The 25,852-nt window shown below is 46.5% G+C and overlaps 1 protein-coding gene across 6 annotated transcripts in view; it reads left to right on the top strand.

Moving 5' to 3' along the window:
- Positions 1–25,852, top strand: part of LRRC9 (leucine rich repeat containing 9) — a 198,616-nt gene that overhangs the window by 35,171 nt on the left and 137,593 nt on the right. For 2 of the 6 annotated variants that reach the window (XM_073638740.1, XM_073638735.1), the window contains exons 1-4: positions 199–341; positions 17,804–17,891; positions 21,341–21,559; positions 22,147–22,287. In XM_073638740.1, the coding sequence (XP_073494841.1) occupies positions 17,844–17,891; positions 21,341–21,559; positions 22,147–22,287 (408 nt within the window). In that variant the 5' untranslated portion in view covers positions 199–341; positions 17,804–17,843. The other 4 variants (XM_073638737.1, XM_073638738.1, XM_073638736.1 and 1 more) reach the window with 3 other exon arrangements.

Genomic DNA, 25,852 nt, shown 5'->3' with positions numbered 1-25,852 from the left:
GGTGCGACCGCACAGTAAAAGCCAAGCTCTCTAGTACCTGCTGCAAGAGTGACTGGATTTTACTCAGTCAGCCGCTTTTATACAATGAGCCGCTCTCTGATTGGTCAGTGAGCGAAACTACTGAGAAACGGCTGCGTTCTATTGGCTGCTGCGTGGAGCGAGCTGCGTTGCTATGACAGCAGTGTCCCCCAGGTAACGAATACAACCTGGTTTCGGAGTGTTTACTAGGCCTCTCGGTGTAGAATAGAACATGAAGGCGGGAGATGGCGGAGAGCTGCCCGGACCTGCACCGGACACGGCCGTGTAGGGGGTCGGAGCTCAGCTTACTCACAACCGGACCGGTAGGAGAGACGTGTGGCTTGTGGAAGAACTACAGCTCCCAGCATTCTCTCACACGCGGTGTCACTGGGTTCCTGCTGTGTATAATGTGCTAGATAGGAATTCTGGGCGAAAAGTGTGTGTCTTTAGGTGTTACTTGCTAGAAAGTGTGAGTGCATGCTGGGAGTTGTAGTTTCCCCACAGTTTCTGTGGTTTCAGCTGTTGCTAGGCAATAGTTTCATGTGGTTCTATGTATGGAGGGTGTAATGTCATTATTGACTGTAAGGGAACGTCCACATGATGCAAATCCGCAGGAATTCACAGTAAGCCAGGTGTCAGACCCTCCCATCGGATATCGGCGTCCTGTGGACAATCCCTTTAAGGACGCCTCTTGGATTTGGTGACATTTCGGCACGTATGGGATCTGCCACCTCAGAAATGCCCCCCCAGATTCACCACAGGAATATCCGCACTGAATTGGCCTTACACTTGGGGGGGATGAGATTTCATGCCGTCTCCTCCACATCACCGATTTTTTTTCCGGCTGAAACTTGTGGAAGGAAAATCCGAAGCATTTCTGACCTGCCGGACACCAGCGTCTGTTCACACTGAGTCTTTTTGCTGAGTTTTTGGAGCAGAAACTCTCCAAAATTTTCCAAGAGTTTCCTTTCAAAGGCTATCGGAGTATGCTATGTGCACTCGGAGTCTTTGGTTATGTTCACATGCTGCTTTTTTTTTTGTCAGCTTTCTTAATGCAAATTAAAAGATGCTTTTTACGATACCAGCAAAAGCTATGAGATTTCAGAAATCTCATGCACTCGCTTGGTCTTTTTTTTTTCTTGACTGAATTTGAGAACTTCAGCGTTTTTGCATCATTTTTTGTTTTCACTCATAGAAACCGCAAAAAACGCAAAGTGAGCAGGTTTTGGCTACAGTAAAAAATGCAGCAAAAATGCTGCGTGTGAACATAGCTTTTTTGCTGAGTTTTTCTTTAGAGGAAACTTAGCAGAAACTGCAAGTGTTTGATGAGTTTTTCATTTTTAAGGCCACGTTCACACATTCAGTATTTTATGTCAGTATTATCTGTAAGCCAAAACCAGGAGTGGAACAATCAGAGGAAATGTATAATAGAAACACTTCACCACTTCTGTATTTATCACCCACTTTGGTGGGTGGGTGATAATGGCTTACAAATAATAATGACCAAATACTGAATGTGTGAACATGGCCTTAGGAGGATTTGAAGAGTTTGCTCTCGGTTTCCTCTTGGTTTCTGCTCCAAAATCTCCTAAAAAAAACAAAAAAAAAACTATGTGCATATAACTTCTTGAATTTTCATAAAGTTTTTGAAGCATTTTTTTCAGCCTGTATGATTTGACAGATAAAAGGCCGGAAAACCGCAACCACGATGGAAAGGACTATAAAAACATTATTAGTTAATATTCAAAGGGAAAAATAAAAATAAACACACTAGACCTACTCGTTTCGAGCACTAAGGCGCTTAATCATAGCTAATCATGGCTATAGTGCTCGAAACGCGTAGGCCTAGTGTGTTTATTTTTTCCTTTTTGATGTTTTTATAGTCCTTTCCATTGCAGTTGCTGGATGTCTTCCTGCCTTCTACCTGATCATTTTCACCCAGGAGCCGCCCGTGGTCTCTGTACCCTTGTTAGATTGGATGATACCTTGACCGGGTGAGCTGATGGGATATTTTTTCTTTAGACAGTACCTCGTTTGGAGCATATTCCATTACATCAAAGAAGTGAGTTGCACCTTTTGTTTTCCCACCAAGCATTTTTTCAAAACCTGAAGATGTAAGAAACGCTCAAAAAGTGTTTTTTTTTTTTTTCTTACAATAGAAGTGAATCGGAAGTCTTTCAAGTGTTTTAAAGCAATTTTTGAGGAGTTTTTTTCTGATCACACCCACTACTAAAAACTCCTCAAAAAACTCATCACGTGCATATACCCTTAAGGGATCATTCACACATCAGTGTTGGTCAGTATTTTGCATCAGTGTTTGTAAGCCAAAACCAGGACTGGAACTTATAGCGAAAACCATAATTGATTGATTGATACCAGTTCTGTGTTTTGGCATACAAATACTGATGAAATACTGATCAAAATTGCTGATGAGTCATAAAGCCTAAGGGTAACATCTTTTTAAGGCGGCCACACTCCATAACGTCTCATTCACACATCCGTGTTTAGACGCGAACATGTAAAAATGCTACCAATGTCATCAGTGTTTGGTCCAAGTGTTTGTTTTTTATCAGGGCTGTGGAGTTGGTAAGCCAAACCTCCGACTCCTCCATTTCCATGCCTCCGACTCCCTTATACACGGCTCATGTTTAAGTGATAAATTTACTGTAGCACAGATTCATCTCCGCTGAAAGTCTAGACCCTTAGATCAGGAATAGGACAGACATTTATAGGACATTTCATAACTTTCCCAAATTCTTATGAAAAAATATTCCCCACAAACTGCATTGAACTACTGTACCCAATCTTAGGAGTTGGAGTCGGTCCATTTTATACCGACTCTGACTCCACCAAAATGGCCTCCGACTCCACAACTCCGACTCCACAGCCCTGGTTTTTACCATCAGTGTTTTTCACCAATGGATAAATAAATAAATCACAAACCTTCTCCTGTACTTTCCAGGCCACGTTCACACACTCAGTATTTGGTCAGTATTTTACTTCAGTATTTGGAAGCCAAAACCAGGAGTGAGTGATAAATACAGAAGTGGTGACCTGTTTCTATTATACTTTTCCTCTGATTGTTCCACTCCTGGTTTTGGCTTCCAAATACTGATGTGAAATACTGACCAAATACTGAACGTCTGAACGTGGCATTGATGTTAGTTACACTCAGCATACTGATGCCACACTGATACCCAGGGCTGCCACTAGGAATTTCAGGGCCCCATACTGTCAAAATTTCCAGGCCCCCTTGAGACTCCGCCTCCACCCCTCGAACCTTCCACAGTCCCACCGCCCACTCTTGGAAAAGCTCCACTTCTGCACTTCGTCCTCTCCAATCACACAATCAGTTTCCACCAAACACCAGATCACATAGCCGGCAGCTTTTATTTTGGCCAAAAGATTTCTTAAGCCGCCACCACGACAAGGAGACTCTTCTGGCCGGGCCTACTCTACTCTAACCTATTAAACATTTCTTAAAAATATCCAGTACTCTTTTTTAGGTATATTTTATTTATTTTTCTTTAAGGGAATGTGTCACATACATTTTTTTAACTAATTGTAACCAGATTGTGACAATTTTTTTTATAATCTGTATTTCTGATTGCAGATTCCATCAATCATTCCCTCCCCAACCAGAAGGTATAAGCTCCTGGAGAATCCTGAGCGCGGCCGCCTGATGCTGTAATTCGGCATTTGGTTTTGCAGCAGCGTCAGTAGCTTACAAATTTTGTTTGTGGGTTGGAAGGGGGGAGGGGAGGGAATGATTGCATCATACAATCACATACTGAAATGGTGGACAAATGAATACATGGACTTAAGTTAGCTACTCACATAGCCAGTGGCACCGCCGCGCCCACCTCAGCCTGCCCACCGCCGCCGCCTCAGCCTGCGATCACCGAATTAATAAATGTAAACAGGGTATATTATGACATATATATATTCACCGATTATACACTACTAAAAATATCTATATTGGTATTCATTAAAGCCTATAAATTTAGAGTATAAATACAAATACAAATACACCTAAAAACATAACTCAAAGTGATAATATAAAAAATTTTGAAGTAGTTAAGAGTAAAGGGGGAGGGGAGACCATCCCATTTAGCAACTACTCGTCCCTACCTGTCTGCGGAGGTTGGCACCCTCTTGAAACAAAATTGGCGCCCTCAATCCACAGCCACTCACCAGCCTCCCTCTAATCAGCCTCCCTCTAATCAGCCTCCCTCTAATCAGCTTCCCCTCAGCAGCCTCCCTCTCACCAGCCTCCCTCTAATCAGTCTCCCCTCAGCAGCATCCCCTCAGTAGCCTCCCTCTCATCAGCATCTCCTCAGCAGCATTCCCTCAGCTGCCTCCCTCTCATCAGCCTCCTATCAGCAGCCTCCCTCTCATCAGCCTCCTCCTCACCAGCATCCCCTCAGCAGCCTCCCTCTCATCAGCCTCCTCCTCACCAGCATCCCCTCAGCAGCATCCCTCTAATCAGCCTCCCTCTAATCAGTCTCCCCTCAGCAGCATCCCCTCAGTAGCCTCCCTCTCATCAGCATCTCCTCAGCAGCATTCCCTCAGCTGCCTCCCTCTCATCAGCCTCCTATCAGCAGCCTCCCTCTCATCAGCCTCCTCCTCACCAGCATCCCCTCAGTAGCCTCCCTCTCATCAGCCTCTCCTGAGCAGCATCCCTCCACCAGCCTCCCCCTCACCAGCAACCCTCCAACAGCCATCCCCTCAGCAGCCTCCCTCTCATCAGCCTCCCCCTCACCAGCATCCCTCTCATCAGCCTCCCCCTCACCAGCATCCCCTCATCAACCTCCCTCTCATCAGGCTCCCCTCCGCAGCCCCCCCCCTCACCAGCATCCCCTCTCATCAGCCTCCCCCCATTAGCCTCCCTCTCATCAGCCTCCCCTCAGTAGCCTCCCTCTCAACAGCCTCTCCTGAGCAGCATCCCTCCACCAGCCTCCCCCTCACCAGCATCCCTCCAACAGCCTCCCTCTCATCAGCCTCCCCTCAGTAGCCTCCCTCTCATCAGCCTCCTCTCAGTAGCCTCCTCTCATCAGCCTCTCCTGAGCAGCATCCCTCCTCCAGCCTCCCTCTCACCAGCATCCTCTCAGCAGCCTCCCTTTCATCAGCCTCCCACTCACCAGCCTCCCCCTCACCAGCATCCCCTCAGTAACCTCTCTCTAATCACCCTCCCCTCAGTAGCCTCCCTCTCATCAGCCTTCCCTCAGTAGCCTCCCCTTAGCAGCATCCCTCCAGTAGCCTCTCCTTAGCAGCATCCCTCCACCAGCCTCTCCCTCACCAGCATCCCCTCAGTAGCCTCCCCCTCACCAGCATCCCATCAGTAGCCTCCCCCTCACCAGCATCCCCTCAGTAGCCTCCCCCTCACCAGCATCCCCTCAGTAGCCTCCCTCTCATCAGCATCCCCTCAGTAGCCTCCCTCTCATCAGCATCCCCTCAGTAGCCTCCCTCTCTTCAGCATCCCCTGAGTAGCCTCCCTCTCATCAGCATCCCCTCAGTAGCCTCCCCCTCACCAGCATCCCCTCAGTAGCCTCCCTCTCATCAGCATCCCCTTAGTAGCCTCCCTCTCATCAGCATCCCCTGAGTAGCCTCCCCTCAGTAGCCTCCCTCTCATCAGCATCCCCTGAGTAGCCTCCCCTCAGTAGCCTCCCTCTCATCAGCCTCCCTCTCAGCAGCATCCCCTTCACTATCACACATAGACGCACTGCCCACCGCCTCCTCATTAATACACACACGCTTGCCTGACGGGCCTCAGCCATCACCGCTGCAACAGATTGAAGATGAGCGCGCACAGCTGTGCAGCCTGTCACAGGACCATGATACACCCGGCGGCGGATTAAAGGTACAGCACTCATTTCCATCCACCGAGTGCATCATGCATCATCAATACAAAGCTGACATCAACCCCAACCCTATTACCCCAGTTGCCACCGCACCAGAGCAAGTGGGAAGAGAGGAGGCTAAGCACCAGATTTGGCCCACCTTATGGATGCGCCCTTTCTGGGGCAGCTGAGAGCTGATGTCTATAGTCTGGGAGGGGGCCAATATCCATGGTCCCTTCCTAGGCTTTTAATATCAGCCCACAGCTGGTTGTTAAAATAAGGGGGACCCCACGTCATTTTTTTGGGGGGTCCCCCATTTTAATAACTAATAAAGGCTAAGTATACAGCTGAGAGCTGATATTAATAGCCTGGGAACCTCCATGGTCCCCTTCCAAGGCTATAAACATCAGCCCCCAGCTGTCTGCTTTCCCTCTGCTAAAATTTAGGGGGATACCACGCCATTTTTTTCAGAAATTGAATTATTTATTACTAAATTACATGTACAGTAAGCTATACACGCAAAGCGCTGATTATATATCTCACTCTCATATTTATATCTATCCATATATCTTTCTGTATGTATCTATCAATCTGAATATCTATCTATCTATAATATATATATACATGTATATATATATAATATGTGTAAATGACATAAAATAAAGAATTCCTCTATGTAAAAGCCCATGTTAAAATCGCATTTCAGTCGAATCGCATTCGCATGACAATCGGATAAAAATCGGATGCTAGGTGAGAAAAATCTCGTGACACTTGTTCGTCTTTTCAGTGCAGATATCAGACCGTTTTTTTTTTCACGCAGATGGGTATGAGCCCAAGGTGCACACAGAGTTCTTCACCCAGGCTTTAAGGTGCTTTTATGGGAAGATCCTTTTAAAAACCCTCGTCAAAAAACATTTGGAACACTCTTCCAATTCATTTCTATGGGAAATCCAATTTGCTGTTCATATGAACAGTAGAGATGAGCGAACCCAAACTTAAAAGTTCGTAGTTCGTACCGGACAGTTAGTGTCCCATGCTAAACGCTGAACACGGACTTCTCCCGGCAGTCGGTTGCAATGTTCGGAGTTCCGCCGGGGGCAGTCCATTGCAGAGAGAGAAATATTTCAATGGAGTTTGGGTTCTGGTTCAACTTTGGGTACAGTTCAGGTACCCAAGCCCAACTTTGGAATAAAGTTTGGGTCGGGTACCAGAACGTGAACTTCCACGGGTCCGATCATCCCTACTAAAGAGTTATTTGAGCTTTTTTCCCCGAAGAGGTTTTGAAAAACGTCTAATGAAAAAAAAAAAGTGCATGTCACTTTATTGAAACGGCGGATCCTGAAGGAAACCTCTCCAGACGAAGCACTGTCCAATCTAAAGGCTGCTAAAAATACGTCTGGGGAGAGGGGAGGGAGGAACAAAACTCTTCCAAAACCTCTCAAAAAAATAATTGTTTCCTGAAGCTGTTTCTGCTTGAAAAACTTTGTCAATTTTGAATGCCTCAATAAACTCCCATTTGAATTTAGCCTAAGGGTTTCACCCGACAAAAAATCTGTGGTATGTTTTCTCCAAAATGTGAAGAAGAGATTCGAAGCAGACCCTTAGATTTGCAGTTTGTATCGCCTCGGGTCCGAATGCGGATCAGCCCCATTGAATTAGAACGACCTCCTGCAGTTTACACACGGAATTTGCATGGAAACCCCCTTTAAGGATATGTCCACGCCATCTTTTCAGGTGGATTCCACATGTAGAAGCGCTTAAAACAATGCTAAAAAGAATGAACAAGTATTTGTCATTAAACTTTTCTTTAAAGCACACCAGGCTTCGAAAGCTGTGAAGCGGCTAAAAGTGACCTGACCATTCGTCAGGCAGAAGCTTCTTATTAGTTTATGTATTCAGTTAAGGAAGAAAAAATTACGCCGGCGGCAAAGCCACCACCAAAATGACCAAGAAGACCAAAGAGGTCACCACTGTCATTCTTTCTAAAACATCTTCAAAAATTTAACACAAAAAAAGTCACGAACCAAAACAAAACAAAAACGCTTTTATTAATTTCAATTTTGCTTAAATGTAAAATCTGATGCCAATCTGCATACAGCTCATTGGTATGGATTTTGTCTTTGCTCAGTTTATATCCCATGTTGATGTATCCTTAGGGTATGTTTAAGCTGCATCCATTTCTGCCGTTTTCTACAAATGGCAAAAAAATGGCAAGGGAAAACCTCTTCAAGACATATTCAGGAAAAGCTGGAAAAGAAAAAGTCCTCCAAAAAAAAAAACGTGTTTCCTGTAGTGGTTTTCATTTGATAAAATTGATAAAATCTCGATTTTTGAACGCCTCAGAAAACTTAATGTGGACACAGCCTAAGAAGTGACGTGTGTATGAAGAGAAAGAAAACTCCAAAAACTTCTTCTCATTTGAACAACAAAGTGGATTTCCAATAGAAAAGGATAGGAAAAATTTTTCAAGCATTTTTTGAGGACGATTTTGGAGTGAATCCAAGAAACTTCTTTCCCAGAAAACTCTGTGTGAACGTTGCCTAATAGTAGCGACAAACCACATGGCTAGCAGCATACACACATAGTTACTGTCAGTGTACATTCCCATGTAATGGCGGGAAGCAGGGTGTGTTCCTCTACCCCCCAAATATACCGGTCCCCCAGAGTGAGAACCCTTCTTTATTGGCGGCTTCTCCTCCTCGATCATTAAGGTTTATACATTGTTCCTCACCATTTTCACGGTCCGAATACAGACTGCAATGCCCTGTGTGGTGGCGGGTCTCCTGACCTGAATTTACAGCCTCATATTTTAGATAGATGAATTAAGTCTGCCCCTTTGACTTACTGAACAGTATTTATAGTTTATGATGTCTATGTAAATAGTAAACCTGGTCTGTATGAAAAGTATTGGCCAGTAACAAACAAAAATGGGCAAGCTTTTCCCATGGATGTATCTTGTGTCGTAGATATCTCTCATTTCAATGCAAACCATGTAATGCTTTATTTCCCCTGCGGGGGTGCTGTAGGGAAACTGAACACAGGTTTCCTTCACAGATTATGGCCATTACTTTTTAGCAATGGTAGAATGATATTGATGGGGGCCCTGTATTTTGGAAATAATCCTTTAAAAAAAAGTTATCCCCGATCTATTGGACCACTAGGGCCTTTAGCGTTCTCGCTGATAATCGCAGAGCATCGGCTTGAAAATAACAGAGGTGTTCACTCCCTACCTCCTCTCCATTCATTGTCTATGGTACGACCGGAGAAAGCCGAGAACATGGTTAGAGGATAACTTGCCATTTTGGGAATAACCCTTTAATAAAAAAGGATTGGCCCTTATAAAGGACGTCACTCACATGAATGAGGTCATCTATAACAAGGGTGTACACCTACATCTAATAGATGGGTCTGTCATCCAAGCAGGGCTGCAGATTATCACCATTTAGAAAAATATTAAAGGGGTATTTCCATCTCCGATATTTGTGACAAGATTCCCCAAAAATGTATGATAGATAGAAGTTGTAACCCTGGGACCTGCATCCACCTCGAGATCGGTTTCATTCGTAGGAGAGGTGGCCGCTCAACCTCCTTTCTCTCCGTTGACTGCATATTCTGTGGATTTTGCATAAATGTCTGAGATTATTCCTAAAAAAGTGTAGTCGCTTGTATCTGAAAGCGCCTGACTGGCCGATGAGACACAGATGTTTAAGGCCGTGTGTAGGGCACCAAAACTGGATGCACCTGTAAACCTGGACATGCACCCCAACAGCACAGACCCTGTAGTAAGATTATCCTCCGCAGAGACAGCCACTTAATCTTTGGTACCAGCTGCCCTTATCCCTAACCCTTGGCTTCCAGCTCTCACACTGTCACCGTCTTCATGTCCAGCTGGCAAAATGACATCATTTTTGCTGACCCCCCACCCAGTCGGGAGGCTCCTGCAATAAGGAGTGACCTACAAAGACTCCATTAGAGTCAGCCGATGTCCTGAGCCTTGTCGAACCTACCTGAAACTTTCTTTTTCACCCACGGAAGTGAGGAACGGGGGATGCAATGGGACGTAGAGCTCTAAGGGTGCTTGTCTTACGAAAGGGTCGTGGTTGTAACGGGTCTGGGAGGCGGAACCTCTGAGCTACTATACAAGGGGGCGGTCCTTGTAAGGAAGCGGGTGGTGACCAGGGAAGACGGGCAGGTAGTCACAGCAGGTGACCGGGACAGTCTCTGGGTAAACGGGCAGGTGGTCACGGCAAGTGACCGGGACAGTCACTGGGTAAACGGGCAGGAGGTCACAGCAAGTGACCGGGGCAGTCTCTGGGTGAACGGGCAGGAGGTCACAGCAAGTGACCGGGGCAGTCTCTGGGTGAACGGGCAGGAGGTCACAGCAAGTGACCGGGACAGTCTCTGGGTATAGGGTAGGTACGACCTGTGACGGCTGAGCCTCCAGGTAGGCTAGCAGGCGGATGACAGATGAGTGCTCCCAGGTGAGCAGGCGAGAGTCTCTGGAAAAGCAGGTGGTCACAGCATGTGACGGCGGAGCCTCCAGGTAGGCTAACAGGCGGATGCAGATGAGTGCTCCCAGGTGAGCAGGCGAGAGTCTCTGGATAAGCAGGTGGTCACAGCATGTGACGGCGGAGCCTCCAGGTAGGCTAACAGGCGGATGCAGATGAGTGCTCCCAGGTGAGCAGGCGAGAGTCTCTGGATAAGCAGGTGGTCACAGCATGTGACGGCGGAGCCTCCAGGTAGGCGAACAGACAGGTAGCAGATGAGCGCTCCCAGGTGAGCGGGCAAGCGGGTCCATAGACAGACTGACAGGGGTAGGAAGGCAGACCGTCGGACCTCAGGCTAGCAAGCAGGTAGGAGGAATGTCAGGCAGGAAACAGACAGCAAACTGGCAGGTTTCTGGCAGGTAACTGGCAACGGGACCTGAGGGCTGAAGCAGAGTAGTGAACAGTGCAACAACATTGCTCGGGCACCTCCATTTTGGAGGAGGTGCCTTATATGTGGTGAAGTCCTCCGGCCATTGGCCGGGGACTCCTTAGGACGGCGCGCGCGGCCCCTTTAAGAGGGAGGGAGCGCGCGCGCGCCCTAAGCACAGTGGCCGGGAAGGAGCGCGCGCTGCCAGCAGAGCGGGAGGAGGACGCCGGGCTCGGAGCAGAGGGGTGAGGGGAACAGCGTCCCTGCCTAGCAGAGGGCAGGGATGCCGGCGCTACAGTACCCCCCCCCTTTAGGCCCCCCCTTTTTTAGGCCAGAGAGAAATTTAGCTAGGATGAGAGGGGCATGGATGTTCTCCCGGGGCTCCCACGTTCTCTCTCCAGGACCAAACTCCTTCCAATCTACTAGAAAAAAGGTCTTCCCTCTTACCCTTTTGGTGGCCAGAATGTTCTCTACCTCAAATTCGTTTTCAGCGGAAACCGGAGCAGGAGGCGTACCTGTAGACTTGGAAAAAGAGTTAAGTACCACAGGTTTGAGGAGAGATACATGGAAGGAGTTAGGGATCCGCAAGTTGGCCGGGAGTTTCAATTTATAGGCCACCGGGTTGATCTGGCTGATGACCTCCAGAAGACCGATGAACCGAGGCCCTAACTTATAGGAAGGAATCTTGAGCCGGACATATTTGGACGAGAGCCAGACCTTATCCCCTGGACGGAATTGAGGAGGATCCAGACGTTTTTTGTCAGCATGTCTTTTCATACGCTCGGATGACAGAAGGAGTGCGGACCGGGTGCTCTCCCATATGGAGGAAAATTTGATAACAAGAGATTCCGCAGCCGGATTGTCCACCGAGGTGGAGACGGGAAATGGGATCCGAGGATGCTGACCGAAGACAACAAAAAACGGGGATTTGGAGGAAGATTCGCTCTCGTGATTGTTGTAAGAAAATTCGGCCCATGGCAGGAGATCCACCCAGTCTGAATGGTGGGCATTAACGAAGTGCCGGAGGTAACTGGTCAGGTTCTGATTGATCCGCTCCACTTGACCATTAGACTGTGGGTGGTAAGCGGAGGAGAAGTCCAGGGTGACATCTAGCAGTTTACAAGTGGCTCTCCAGAAGCGTGAGGTGAACTGTACCCCACGATCCGCCACTATGTGGAGGGGCAGTCCATGAAGACGGAAGATGTGGCGGATAAAGTCTTTAGCCAGCTCGGGTGCAGACGGGAGACCTGGCAGGGGAACGAAATGAGCCATCTTGGAAAAGCGGTCAGCGACCACCCAAATGACCGTACAACCGGCAGAGACGGGGAGATCAGTTATAAAGTCCATTGCTATATGCTGCCAGGGGGCAGCAGGTACTGGGAGCGGAAGGAGGCGACCGGCTGGCAGATGTCTCGGAACCTTGTTGCGGGCGCAGGACACACAGGCAGAAACAAAGTCTATTACGTCCTTGTGCAGGGTAGGCCACCAGTAGTGCCGGGTAATAAGCTGGAGGGTCTTTTTCTGACCGGCGTGGCCAGCTAGTTTAGACGAGTGACCCCAGTGTAGGATCTTCTTCCGATCAGGTACTGATACGAACGTCTTACCGGGAGGGAGACGATTTAGACTCACGGGAGCCACCTGCATTACTCTGGCGGGATCGATGATGTGTTTCGGTTCTTCCTCGAGATCAGACACCATAAAGGATCGGGATAAGGCGTCCGCCTTGATGTTTTTGTCAGCCGGGCGAAAATGAAGAACAAAATCAAAGCGAGCAAAAAACAAGGACCACCGGGCTTGGCGCGGGTTAAGTCTCTGGGCATGCTGGAGGTAAGCCAAGTTCTTGTGGTCAGTGTAAATTATTACCGGGTGAAGAGCCCCTTCGAGCAGGTAACGCCACTCCTCCAATGCCAGCTTGATGGCCAATAACTCTCGATCTCCTATGGAATAGTTGCGCTCAGAAGAGGAGAAGAGTTTGGAGAAGAAGCCACAAGTTACCATTCTCCCGGAAGACGATTTTTGGGTAAGTACCTCTCCGGCTCCAGAGGAGGAGGCGTCAACCTCCAGGAAGAACTGCTTGTTGCCATCAGGGCGATGCAGCACCGGGGCGGAAGAGAAGGCCTGTTTTAAGGAAAGAAAGGCCTCCTCTGCTTCGGGCGGCCACTCTCTGGGATTAGTGCCCTTACGGGTGAGCGCGGAAATTGGGGCAGTCCGGGAAGAGAAGTGCGGTATGAAGAGGCGGTAGTAGTTGGCGAAGCCCAGGAACCGCTGAATGGCCTTCAACCCCTCCGGTCGAGGCCACTTCTCGATGGCAGACAGTTTCTCAGGATCCATTCGTAGGCCGGTCTGAGAAATTATGTAGCCCAAAAACGGAAGCGAGGTCTGCTCAAAGAGGCACTTCTCATATTTAGCGAAGAGGTGGTTCTGCCTGAGCCTGAGCAGGACCTGACGAACATCCCTCCGGTGAGTCTGGAGATCCGGAGAGAAGACCAAGATGTCGTCCAGGTACACCACCACGCAGGAGTAGAGAAGGTCCCGGAAGATGTCATTGACCAACTCTTGAAAGACGGCGGGAGCGTTACAGAGACCGAAGGGCATTACCAGATATTCGTAGTGGCCGTCCCGGGTGTTGAATGCCGTCTTCCATTCATCCCCCTGACGGATACGGACCAGGTTGTATGCCCCACGAAGGTCCAGTTTGGTGAAGATTCTAGCCCCCCTCAGACGATCAAATAATTCCGGAATGAGCGGAAGCGGGTACTTATTCTTCACCGTGATCTGGTTTGGGCCTCTATAGTCTATGCAGGGACGGAGAGAGCCGTCCTTCTTTTTAACAAAGAAGAAGCCTGCTCCCGCCAGGGAGGTAGATTTCCGGATAAATCCCCGGGCCAAATTCTCCTCAATATACTCGGACATAGACCGGGTCTCAGCAGCGGACAATGGGTAAATACGCCCACGGGGAGGAGTAGTACCGGGTAACAGGTCGATAGGGCAGTCGTATGGTCTATGAGGGGGTAGTGTCTCTGCCTCCTTTTTATTAAAGACATCAGCATATGACCAATAAGGAATCGGAAGTCCAGGTAGATTAGCTGGGGTAGGAGAAGGACGGACGGGATGAACGGGAACCAGACAAGACTTATGACAGTCCTGCCCCCAGCGAAGGACTTCTCCGGTCTGCCAGTCAAGCACGGGTGCATGTCTCTGGAGCCAAGGTAGGCCTAGCAAGAGGGCGTGAGAGAGTCCAGGCAGAACATGAAAGGAGATACTCTCAGAATGCAGCATTCCCACCTGTAGAGTAATGGATTCGGTGATGAGTTGGATGGGACGTGGTAAGAGGCCCCCATCCACGGCAGCAACAGACAAGGGTACAGCCAGAGGTTTGGTGGGGATGCGGTATTTCTCTACCAGGGACTGTGAAATAAGATTCCCGGCTGCTCCAGAGTCAAGTTGGGCTAGTTCGAAATAACGGTTCTCCCCGCAGACGATTGAGACTGACAGCAGCAGAGGTGGAGAGGATTTATTCTTGTCTAGGTCGACCTCTCTGAGCGATCCTAGACACAGGCGTTTCCCGACCTCTCCGGGCAGGTACGGATCCGGTGCTCCTTACTGCCACAGTAGAAGCAGCTCCCCTCGGCACGGCGTAAGTCCTGACGGGTTTTGACCATCTTGGTCTGGTCGACCTGCATAGGCTCAGGAGGGTGTTCCTGGGGAGAAACGGAGGGAGTGACGGGTTTCTGGAAGGAAGGAGCTAGACGTGGAAACCTCCTCTCACGGGTGACCTCTTTGGCACGCTCCTGGAACCGTAGGTCAATCCGGGTGGCAAGAGTTATTAAATCATCGAGAGTGGTAGGAATGTCCCGACCGGCGAGTTCATCTTTAATACGGCCGGACAGACCCTCCCAGAAGACAGATACCAGAGCGTCGTTATCCCAGGCCAGCTCCGAGGCAAGGGTACGGAACCGTATGGCATATTGGCCCACGGTGAGACTTCCCTGACGGAGGCGTAGCAGAGACGATGCGGATGAGGTCTTCCGTCCAGGTTCGTCGAAGACTTTCCGGAAAGCCGTGAGAAAGGCAGGCAAGTCGGACACCAGGGGGTTTCCTCTCTCCCATAGAGGATTCAGCCAAGCCAGTGCCTCCCCCGTGAGATGGGACATGATGAAGGCTACTTTGGCCCGGTCGGAATTAAACTGGTGGGATAGGAGTTCAAAGTGCAGGGTGCACTGGTTTATGAAGCCCCGAGCCTGAGCGGAGTCGCCTCCGAAGCGAGGAGGTGCAGAAAGCCGGGGTCCGGAGCAGGATACCATGGTATTGGTGGGCAGCGGCGCTGCCGGGTTGCGAGTCATGACTCTAGCGGTGGTTGCTGGTGGAGCAGTCAGAGTGTCCAGGCGTGAGTTGACATTCCGCAGGTGACCCAGGATGGACTCCTGTTGGGACCTCTGACGGGACAGTTCATGACATAGGTCCGAGAGCGAGGGAGCTTGGGTACCACCGGGTTCCAGGGCCCGAGCAAACTGTAACGGGTCTGGGAGGCGGAACCTCTGAGCTACTATACAAGGGGGCGGTCCTTGTAAGGAAGCGGGTGGTGACCAGGGAAGACGGGCAGGTAGTCACAGCAGGTGACCGGGACAGTCTCTGGGTAAACGGGCAGGTGGTCACGGCAAGTGACCGGGACAGTCACTGGGTAAACGGGCAGGAGGTCACAGCAAGTGACCGGGGCAGTCTCTGGGTGAACGGGCAGGAGGTCACAGCAAGTGACCGGGGCAGTCTCTGGGTGAACGGGCAGGAGGTCACAGCAAGTGACCGGGACAGTCTCTGGGTATAGGGTAGGTACGACCTGTGACGGCTGAGCCTCCAGGTAGGCTAGCAGGCGGATGACAGATGAGTGCTCCCAGGTGAGCAGGCGAGAGTCTCTGGAAAAGCAGGTGGTCACAGCATGTGACGGCGGAGCCTCCAGGTAGGCTAACAGGCGGATGCAGATGAGTGCTCCCAGGTGAGCAGGCGAGAGTCTCTGGATAAGCAGGTGGTCACAGCATGTGACGGCGGAGCCTCCAGGTAGGCGAACAGACAGGTAGCAGATGAGCGCTCCCAGGTGAGCGGGCAAGCGGGTCCATAGACAGACTGACAGGGGTAGGAAGGCAGACCATCGGACCTCAGGCTAGCAAGCAGGTAGGAGGAATGTCAGGCAGGAAACAGACAGCAAACTGGCAGGTTTCTGGCAGGTAACTGGCAACGGGACCTGAGGGCCGAAGCAGAGTAGTGAACAGTGCAACAACATTGCTCGGGCACCTCCATTTTGGAGAAGGTGCCTTATATATGGTGAAGTCCTCCGGCCATTGGCCGGGGACTCCTTAGGACGGCGCGCGCGGCCCCTTTAAGAGGGAGGGAGCGCGCGCGCCCTAAGCACGGTGGCTGGGAAGGAGCGCGCGCTGCCAGCAGAGCGGGAGGAGGACGCCGGGCTCGGAGCAGAGGGGTGAGGGGAACAGCGTCCCTGCCTAGCAGAGGGCAGGGACGCCGGCGCTACAGTGGTTACCAACAAAATCGCTGGCGGCTCACTTTGAGCACCACAAATCTATGGTCCTCCTGAATACTTCCCTTACAAAAGTTGACAAGCATGAATTACATTGATGACAAATTGCAGCTGCCAGGAGACCGACCACTACTGTTGGATACGTGGACCTGCAAATATGTCGGGGCAACAACCTCATGAGGCTTCTTCCAACCCCAAAAACGATGACATTTTTCTCTAGTATACGCAAAATACGTTTCTGTAGAACTTTTCTTATTAGTTTATGGATGACTGTGGCATTCACATAAGAGGAGAGCACATCATATTTTTTTCCATTCCTGCTGAATGGAGCTCTTTGGTATCTTTGGCAGTTTTGTGGCCTTCCTGACCAGGACTGCTCTATTTCTGTCCACTTTACATACTTATTTTTAGTGCAGTCATGTAGCCACCTTGTGTCCATCTGCCTGTACTGCGGCTCTGCTGTCTGCAGGGATCTCGTCATATAAAAACGAACCTTACCTGATTCCCAGACTGGTGGCATCAGACCTGACACTCGCCTTCCTATTACTCGTCCACTGACCATTTGCACAATTACAGAAGCATTATTAGCAGCGGGGGCCACCATGAAGAGCAGCAATGGCCGGTGATGCAGATTATTCGGTGCGATGTGTACATATATGACGACAGCACAGTATATGTAATGTGCCCCATGTAGTATCAGTACAGGGCAGGGATCACATTGTATGCAGTGTAATTGCCTGTCACATTACAGCGTGCACACACGATAAAGACTGTCATGTGTTAGATATGTACAACGGGCGAGCGCTGGCTACATTTCTGTCTTAACGTATCCCACTTTTACGGCTCATTCAGACGCCCATACAAATCGGTCCGAGATTGGACCGCTAATGGACGGACTGGCCATGCGTCTCCCGACATAGCCTTGTGTATTTCCATGAGGCTGTCCCGCTCAGGTCGGGAAAGCCGCCGTCAGTCCGTCCATTAGCGGTCCAATCTCGGACCGATTTGCACAGATGTCTGAATGAGCCCTTTTGATGAATTTGTAAGGCGCACTCAACCTCGCCCCATCCCACCATAGCTCAGCCCCTTCTCAAAAAAGTTGGTGCAGCTGATTTGGACTCGCATAAAAAAACATCAAAATTCACAGAAACTTTGCAATATTTCAATCAGTTTTATTCCAGATTTGAGGAAAAACTGCTTAACCAATCGGCCCCTATACCTAGAATACACTGCATTGTAGGAGAATGTCCAAAAAACTCCACAAACCAAAACACTTTGCAGGATTTTTCTTTTGTTTTACAGTTTTCTGGTGTTTAAAAAATGACATATTTTGGTGCATACTTGCTAAAACTTTGCTACTGTTTATTACTGCTGTGGGAGTACCGAATACATCTGAGTGCACTTGCCAAAATTGTGGGATTTTTTTCTTTTTAAGGACTAGTGTTTCTAAAAGTCAGTGACATAACATCAGTATCATTCCAATATTTTTTTTTTAATTTCACAGCAGAGATTTGGGACACTCCTGAAACACTGATGATCTGAAAATGTTTTCCATTGATGCCCTGAACTCAGAAGAAATAATTAAAGAATTGGTAAGTATTTCCCACGTGACGCTAATATCATCAGTATGTTCAGTGCGGATTACACGGAGACTAAGGGCTCATTCACACGTCCGATTTTCATGTACGAGTGCTATTCGTGTTTTTCACAGATAACACTCATACCTGAGATAGTCTATGGCACTATTCACATCATTTTTGAAAATCGCAGAGACATGTCCGATTTTGATCCGAGTGTCGGCAGTGCAAGTCAATGGGTCCGTGAAAAAAATTAGACCGCACTTGGATGGCATCTGAGTGCGGTCTGATTTTCACGGACTGTCATAATAGTGAAGGTGGAGAAACTTTTTTTTAAAACTTCTTCACGTACGAGAAAACAAAGCAATCTCTGATCAGAATAATGTCTTTTTTTCTCGTATGTGGAGAAATTGAGTTTTAGGTTTCCAGATGTTTTCAGCTCATTCAGCAATTGTGACATTTTTAAAAGTTACATAACTTTTCTGCAAATGATTCTCACTCCCAACCCCAGTGGTGATTTTATGTACATCTGAATTTTTTGCTTAAATTCTCTAGCATATCAGTGCAAAGTGCAACTTTCTGTGTTAAAAAAGTAAAAAATTATGTAAGTAACCTCACCGAAAAAACACAAGTATTAGCAAATCGGTGCAGAAAATCTGCAGCATCGAAAACACAACAAATATTCATCAAGGGAACTAGCCTAAAATAGATTTTAAAGTAGGCACAAATTAAATGCAATAATGGATCAGACCCTACAACATGTCCCTCAAAAAACATAGAATTGATTTTGCTGTAATTTTATCAATCCATAAAATATAATTATTATTTTAACTAAACAGCACAGCCCAAAAAAAATTGCAGAATTGCTGGTTTTGTTTCTTTTCCCCCTTAATAAAAGTTATGGAATATGTTATGTACCCCAAAATTGTGCAAAAAAAAAAAAAATGCTGTGAGCCCTAAAAAAAAAAATCCACCTCCATATGTCTATGTAAAGAGGAATGTAAAAAAGTTACAACTGTTGGAAGGAAAAAAAAAAATGAAAATAATTGCTTGGTCACCAAGTCCCCCAAATAGGCCAGTTGCTACAGGGTTAAAATAAAATGTTTCTGTCCTTTCCTGTTTAATTTAATTGGTGAGTGTTGAAAATGGCAATTACAGAGGTTACAGCTTTCAAGAAAGGATTTCCTAATTGTCACTTTTCCGGCACTTCGGATAAAAGGTCACATCGCTCGATATGGACTCTGTCGTCTTCCGAGTAATTGGAGAACGCTGTTGTTTTTATCCTGTAAACTTTATGCTCAGAATGAAAAAAATATACAAATAGGTCCATGCAATTGTTCAGTCAACCGCTATAATCCCGAATCCATCCCTCACAAACATAGGGACACATCACTACTACAATACTGTGTGCAAGAAATAATGGGAATGTGCCCAACATATGATACGTCTAGTAAAGCCGGCAGGCATCATATCACCTGACAAAATCCCACCGAATTTATACCCGTTTAAAACGACAGCCACATATTGGGGTCCGTGTTACGTCTGCAGCACATGGACCCTGTGCAGATCTACTGAACCAAGCACAGTTTACTAAGTAGTTCTGCGGTGATCTAAGGTCGGCTCAGCGGGACCTTGCAGGGACCGGGTGGGGGTATAATATGGGCAACATAACATCGGCCAGAATGTGAAGTTGTGGGTTCAGGTAGGTTCGAGCAGCGCAGAGACTAAGCACGTGTAGACCGATTCTTTAATTCTTAGGCCACGGCCCCACTATCAGTATTCGGCCCCACTATCAGTATTCGGTCAGTATTTTTTCTCAGGAGTGGGAACCAAAACCAGGAGTGGGTGATAAATGCAGAATTGGTGACTTGTTTCTATTATACCTTTTCTCTAACTGTTCCACTCATGGTTTTGGCTCCCACTCTTGAGAAAAAATACTGAACAAATACTGATTGTGGCCTTACGTGTAGAGTCTTGGCCAAAGGTTTTGAGATTGACAAAAATTTAGGTTTTTACAAAATTTGCTACTTCAGTGTTTTTAGATCTTTTTAGTCGGATGTTTCTATGGTTCAAGACATACAATTATAAGCATTTCGTACATTTTCATACTTTTTATTGACAAATATATCAAGACTCAATATTTACAGGGTTGACCATTATTTTTCAAGACTTCTGTCCTTATTTTTCAAGACTTCAGTTGGATATCAGCTTTTGGGCCAGATCCTGACTGATAACCGCCTGTTCTTGCCTAATCAGTGCTCGGACATTATCACAATTTCTGTGTTTTTGTTTGTCCTCCCACTTTTTAAGGATTGACCACAGATTCACATCTGGGAAGTTTCCTGGCAATGGACCCAAAATTTCAATGTTTTGTTTACCGAGCCTCTAAAAGATCACTTTTCCCTTGTGACATGGTCTCCATCATGCTTGGAAAAGACATTGCCCATCACCATATTGCTGCTAGATCGTTTGGAGAAGTTGCTTTTGTAGGATGTTTAGATCCCATTCTTTATTGTAAAATTGTGACTGAGCCCACTTCATGGATGATAATCCCCCACACATGAGGAGTCTCGGCATGCTTTACTGTTGGCATGACACATGACTCATGGTAGCGCTCACCTTTTCTTCTCTGGACAATCATTCTTCCAGGTGTCCCCAAGAGTCTGAAGGTGGCTTCATCAGAGAAAATGACTGCAGAGGACGGGGCTAAAATAATTTTCTCTTTAGAAGCCACCTTCAGACTTTAGAATCATTCTCCGCAGCAGAAAAGGTGAACCCTACCATGAGTCCTGTGTCTGCCAATAGTAAACCCCAAGCACTCATAAGACAAGAATAAACGGCCATCAGTCGGGATTTAGCCCAGAATCTGATGTCCAGCTGCCGGGGCGAATGGCAGAAGTCATCAAAAATAAGGGTAAATGTTGAGTCTTTTCATAAACTTGATGTACTTGTCAATAAAAGTTTGAAAACTTATAATTGTACTTCAGTAATCATAGAAAAATCTAAAATCAGCGAAGAAGCAAACTTTGTGAAAACCAAAATGTCAGAAGTTTTGGCCACGGACTGTACACAGTTGTCAGATTAGCCCTTCTGACATGGATGATGTCTCGGGACCCTCAAGGTACAGCGGTCACTAGAGAGCACGGACCCCCACTCAGATAACAATCGTGCTTACTGCATGTGAATGAAGAAATATACAGTATATAACTCTACATTTATTAAGTGACTCCAAACAGGACTTTATTTTTCAACAAAATCCATTGGAAAACCGGAAACCATTATAAGTGTAACCGATCTCATTATTCATCTTTAATAAACCTAAACAAGTAACTAAACCAGGAAGGTCGTCTGATCACCGGTGAACCACTCGGTGTATTTCTGCCCTTTAATTAGACACATACAAGCCTAATACTCTAACATAGTGAACATACGTGTTAGTAATCACCGTTTTTTTTAATTTCTAGTGTATGTGCAATGGGGTAAATTATGACAGGATCAGACAAGATGGACAAGGAACAAAAACTCTAGAAATGTTTTTCTCCGGCTACCCCAAAATGCTGGGGCTCTCTTACTTTCCAAATCTCACCAACCTGACGGTAGTCGGACAGAGCATAGGAAGTATCTGTGGCCTGGAGTCTTGCCCGCTGCTTGAAGAACTGTGGATCACGGAGTGCCAGTTAACAGTAAGTGTGGCCGCTTCTTTTGGAATTTTCATCGGTCCCCTGAGTCCTGCTACAGTCTAATTCCCTGTTTTTCTTGTGCTCGTAAGTTATGGGACTATTTTGATTAAAGGGGTATCCACAGAGTAGGTGATAACTGCTAGATTGTTGGGCTTTGACTGCTGAGACTCCCACCTATCTATAGAGACTCATGCCCACAGCAGTTACATGAGACGTTGATTATTTGCCGTGCGCTGTGATCAGCTATCCCATAGTGGCAGAGGATGTACATGACGGCTGCTTTTTTCAGACAGGCACAAGTTGCTTGTTCTTGCAATCTGGTGGTTTCAGCAGTTGGACCGCGGCCAATCTAGTAGTCATCACCTACTTGTGGACAGATAACTTGTTCCTAGAAACCATCTTCGACTTATTCGTATGCTTGGAGAAAATTCACATTTGGGGTTTTTCCACTGAAACTAGGATGACTGGGGCCTTCATTTACCGTATTAACTACTAGCGAGGATAGTCATCTGTCATTACCCCACAAAACAAAGTGAGATGTCAAAATAGTTATATTAGGCATCTTGTACTTCTTAATTTTTATTTTATAGAAAATTGAAGGACTTCAAGACTGTCTGCATTTGACAAAACTGTTCCTGTATCATAACGACATTACTAATATCGAGGGATTGGAAAACTTAAAGAGATTGGAAATCGTTTGGCTAAATGATAATGTCATTGAAGTAATAGAGGTGAGTGCACGAGGCTAGTCCTCGGACACACACGAGGTCTGATCCTCACGTAGTAGAAGATGAATACACGTACGTCTCATTGGTTTAGTTTGTCAGCAACAATTATTACTTTTGGTGGATCTCAATGTAACAACATTAACCCCTTTAAAGCCCATGACGTACTAATACGCGTCTGTGCCCAGGGCTTTAAGAGCCTGACCCGTATTAGTACGTCATCGCGATCGCGCGCGCACACAGGCTGTGCGGGCGTGATCGCCGCCGGGTGTCAGCTGATTGTCACAGCTGACACCCGGTACTATGTGCAGGGAGCGGTCCCGCACCGCTCCCCGCACATTAACCCCCACAATGCTGTGATCGAAGTCGATCGCAGCATTGCGGTGGCTAAGGGGAGGTGATCGGTATACTCACCTCCTCTTCCGGCCTCCAGCGCTGTCTGCCGCGGCTTCCTGGGTGTTGCCATGATGACCCGATGTCGTCATGACAACATCCGGGTCACCAGACAGCAGGAAGATTGTTTGGTCATGCGCAGTGCATGACCAAACAATCTTATCACTGTGCAGCGCTGACTGCCTGCATGGCACAGGGATGGTGCTCCATCCCTATGCTATGCAGGCGATCAGAATAAAAAAAGTGAAAGTCTCATAGTGGGACAAAGTAAAAAAATAAAAAAACTCTCAGAAAGTGAAAAAAAAAAATAAAAAAAAAATTGTAAAAATATTAAAAATAAAAATAAAAAAAAGAATCCACTAAAAATAAAAATATAATGTACCCATCAATAAATATTATTATGAAAAAAAAAAAAACAATAAAAGTACACATATTTGGTATCGCCGCGTCCGTAACGACCTGACCTATAAAACTGTTCCACTAGTTAACCCCTTCAGTGAACACGGTAAAAAAAAAAAAAAAAACGAAGCAAAAAACAATGCTTTATCATCATACCGCCAAACAAAAAATGGAATAACACGCGATCAAAAAGACGAATATAAATAAAAATAGTCTCGCTGAAAACGTCATCTTGTCCCGCAAAAAACAAGCCGCCATACAGCTCCATCATCCGAAAAATCAAAAAGTTATAGCTCTCAGAATAAAGCGATGCAAAAAAATTATTTTTTCTATAAAATAGCTTTTATTGTGTAAAAGCGCCAAAACATAGAAAAACGATATAAATGTTGTACCGCTGTAAACATACTGACCCGAAGAATAAAGCTACCTTATCAATTTTACCACACGCGGAGTAGAATAAAAAACTAAAAAAAAAAACAATTCCTGAATTGTTGGTTTTTGTTTATTCTGCCTCCCAAAAGCTGGAATAGAAAGCGATCAAAAAATGTCACGTGCCTGAAAATGGCACCAATAAAAACGTCAACTCATCCCGCAAAAAGCAAGCCGTCACATGACTCTGTTGGCCAAAATATGGAAAAATTATAGCTCTCAAAATATGGCGATGCAAAAACTAGATTTTACAAAATATGTTTCTTTTAGTGTGTGACAGCTGTCAGTCATAAAAACCCGATATGATTCTGGTATCTCTGTAGTCGCACCGACCCAAAGAATAAGGTCGTCTAATCACTTATACCGCACTAGGAACGGCGTAAAAAATAAACGCTAGGGCTGGGGTTGGGGTTCTGCTAATGTTAGGGTTGGGGTTGTTAAAAAAAAAAAAAAGAGATGACGATATGGCAACTAGTGTTGAACGGAAGTGCTCGCTACTTGAGTTTGCATCGGGTGCTTGGGTATGCATTGAGTATCGCGGGTGCTCAAGTGACATGCTCGAGTCTCCGCCCCATATGCTTCGCGGCCAAAAAAACCTCGCGGGGATTGCCTGCCATGCACGAGCGATCCCCGCATGTTTTTTTTGGGGTGTCTAATAACCGTGAAACATGCGGGCGGGGACTCGAGCATGTCACTTGAGCACCCGTGATACATGGTGCATACCTGAGTACCTGATGCAAACTCAAGTAGCGAGCACTTGCGCTCAAGAGTAATGACAACTTATTCAATATGATGACCTAATGTTATCAAATTCTGTGTCGTAACTCTGGGTTCAAAATGTTCACTATACCCCTTGAAAAAATCCTTGAGGGGTGTAGTTTCCAAAATGGGGTCACTTGTGGGGGGTTTCAACTATTTAGGCACATCAGGGGCTCTCCAAACGCAACATGGCGTCCACTCTCGATTCCTTCCCATTTTGCGTTCAAAAAGTCACACCTTGCTCCTTCCCTTCTGAACTCTGCTGTGCGCCCAAACACTGTATTTTCCCCACATATGGGGTATTGGCGTACTCAGGAGAAATTGCACAAAAGCTTTTTGGGGTCCATTTTCTCCTCTTACCCTTGTGAAAATAAAAAAATTGGGGCTAAAACATCATTTTTGTGGAAAAAGTTAGATTTTTTTATTTTCACGGCTCCATGTTATAAATTTCTGTAAAGGACTTGGGGGTTCAAGGTGCTCACCACACATCTAGATAAGTTCCCTGAGGGGTCTAGTTTCCAAAATGGTGTCACTTGTTGGGGGTTTCCACTGTTTAGGCACATCAGGGGCACATCCGCTAATTATTCAAGCAAATTTTACAATCAAAAAGTCAAATGGCGCTCCTTCCCTTCCGAACCCTGCCGCGCGCCCAAACAGTGGTTTTCCCCCACATATGGGGTATCTGCTTACTCAGGAGAAATTGCACAACAAACTGCATGGTGCAATTTCTCCTGTTACCCTTATGAAAATGCAAAAGTGGGGGCTGAAAAACATTTTTGTGGGAAAAATGTTAAAATTTTATTTTTACGGCTCAATGTTATAAACTTCTGTGAAGCACCTGGGGGTTCAAGGTGCTCACCACACATCTAGATAAGTTCCCTGAGGGGTCTAGTTTCCAAAATGGTGTCACTTCTGGGGGGTTTCCACTGTTTAGGCACATCAGGGGCTCTCCAAATGCAACATGGCGTCCTCTATTTATTCAAGCAAATTTTACATTCAAAAAGTCAAATGGCGCTTCTTCCCTTCCGAACCCTGCCGCGCGCCCAAATAGTGGTTTTCCCCCACATATGGGGTATCTGCTTACTCAGGAGAAATTGCACAACAAATTTTGGGGTCCATTTTTTCCTGTTACCCCTGCGAAAATAAAAAAAATTGGGTCTAAAGTAACATTTTTGTGAGAAAAGTTAAATGTTAATTTTTGTTTTCCACATTCCAAAAATTCCTGTGAAGCACCTGAAGGGTTAATTAAGTTCTTGAATGTGGTTTTGAGCACCTTGAGGGGTGCAGTTTTTAGAATGGTGTCACTTTTGGGTATTTTCTGTCATAAAGACCCCTCAAAGTGACTTTAAATATGATGTGGTCCCTAAAAAAATGGTTTTGTAAATTTTGTTGGAAAAATGAGAAATCGCTGGTCAACTTTTAACCCTTATAGCTCCCTAACAAAAAAAAAATGTTGGTTCCAAAATTGTGCTGATGTAAAGTAGACATGTGGGAAATGTTATTTATTAACTATTTTGTGTGACATATCTCTCTGATTTAAGGGCATAAAAATTCAAATTTTGAAAATTGCAAAATTTTCAAAATTTTCGCC

The sequence above is a fragment of the Phyllobates terribilis genome, unplaced genomic scaffold (assembly GCF_046119375.1).
Source record: "Phyllobates terribilis strain yellow unplaced genomic scaffold, ASM4611937v1 Scaffold_7__3_contigs__length_470593459, whole genome shotgun sequence".
Taxonomy (NCBI): Eukaryota; Metazoa; Chordata; class Amphibia; order Anura; family Dendrobatidae; genus Phyllobates; species Phyllobates terribilis.
This window is presented reverse-complemented; position numbering and strand designations above follow the sequence as displayed.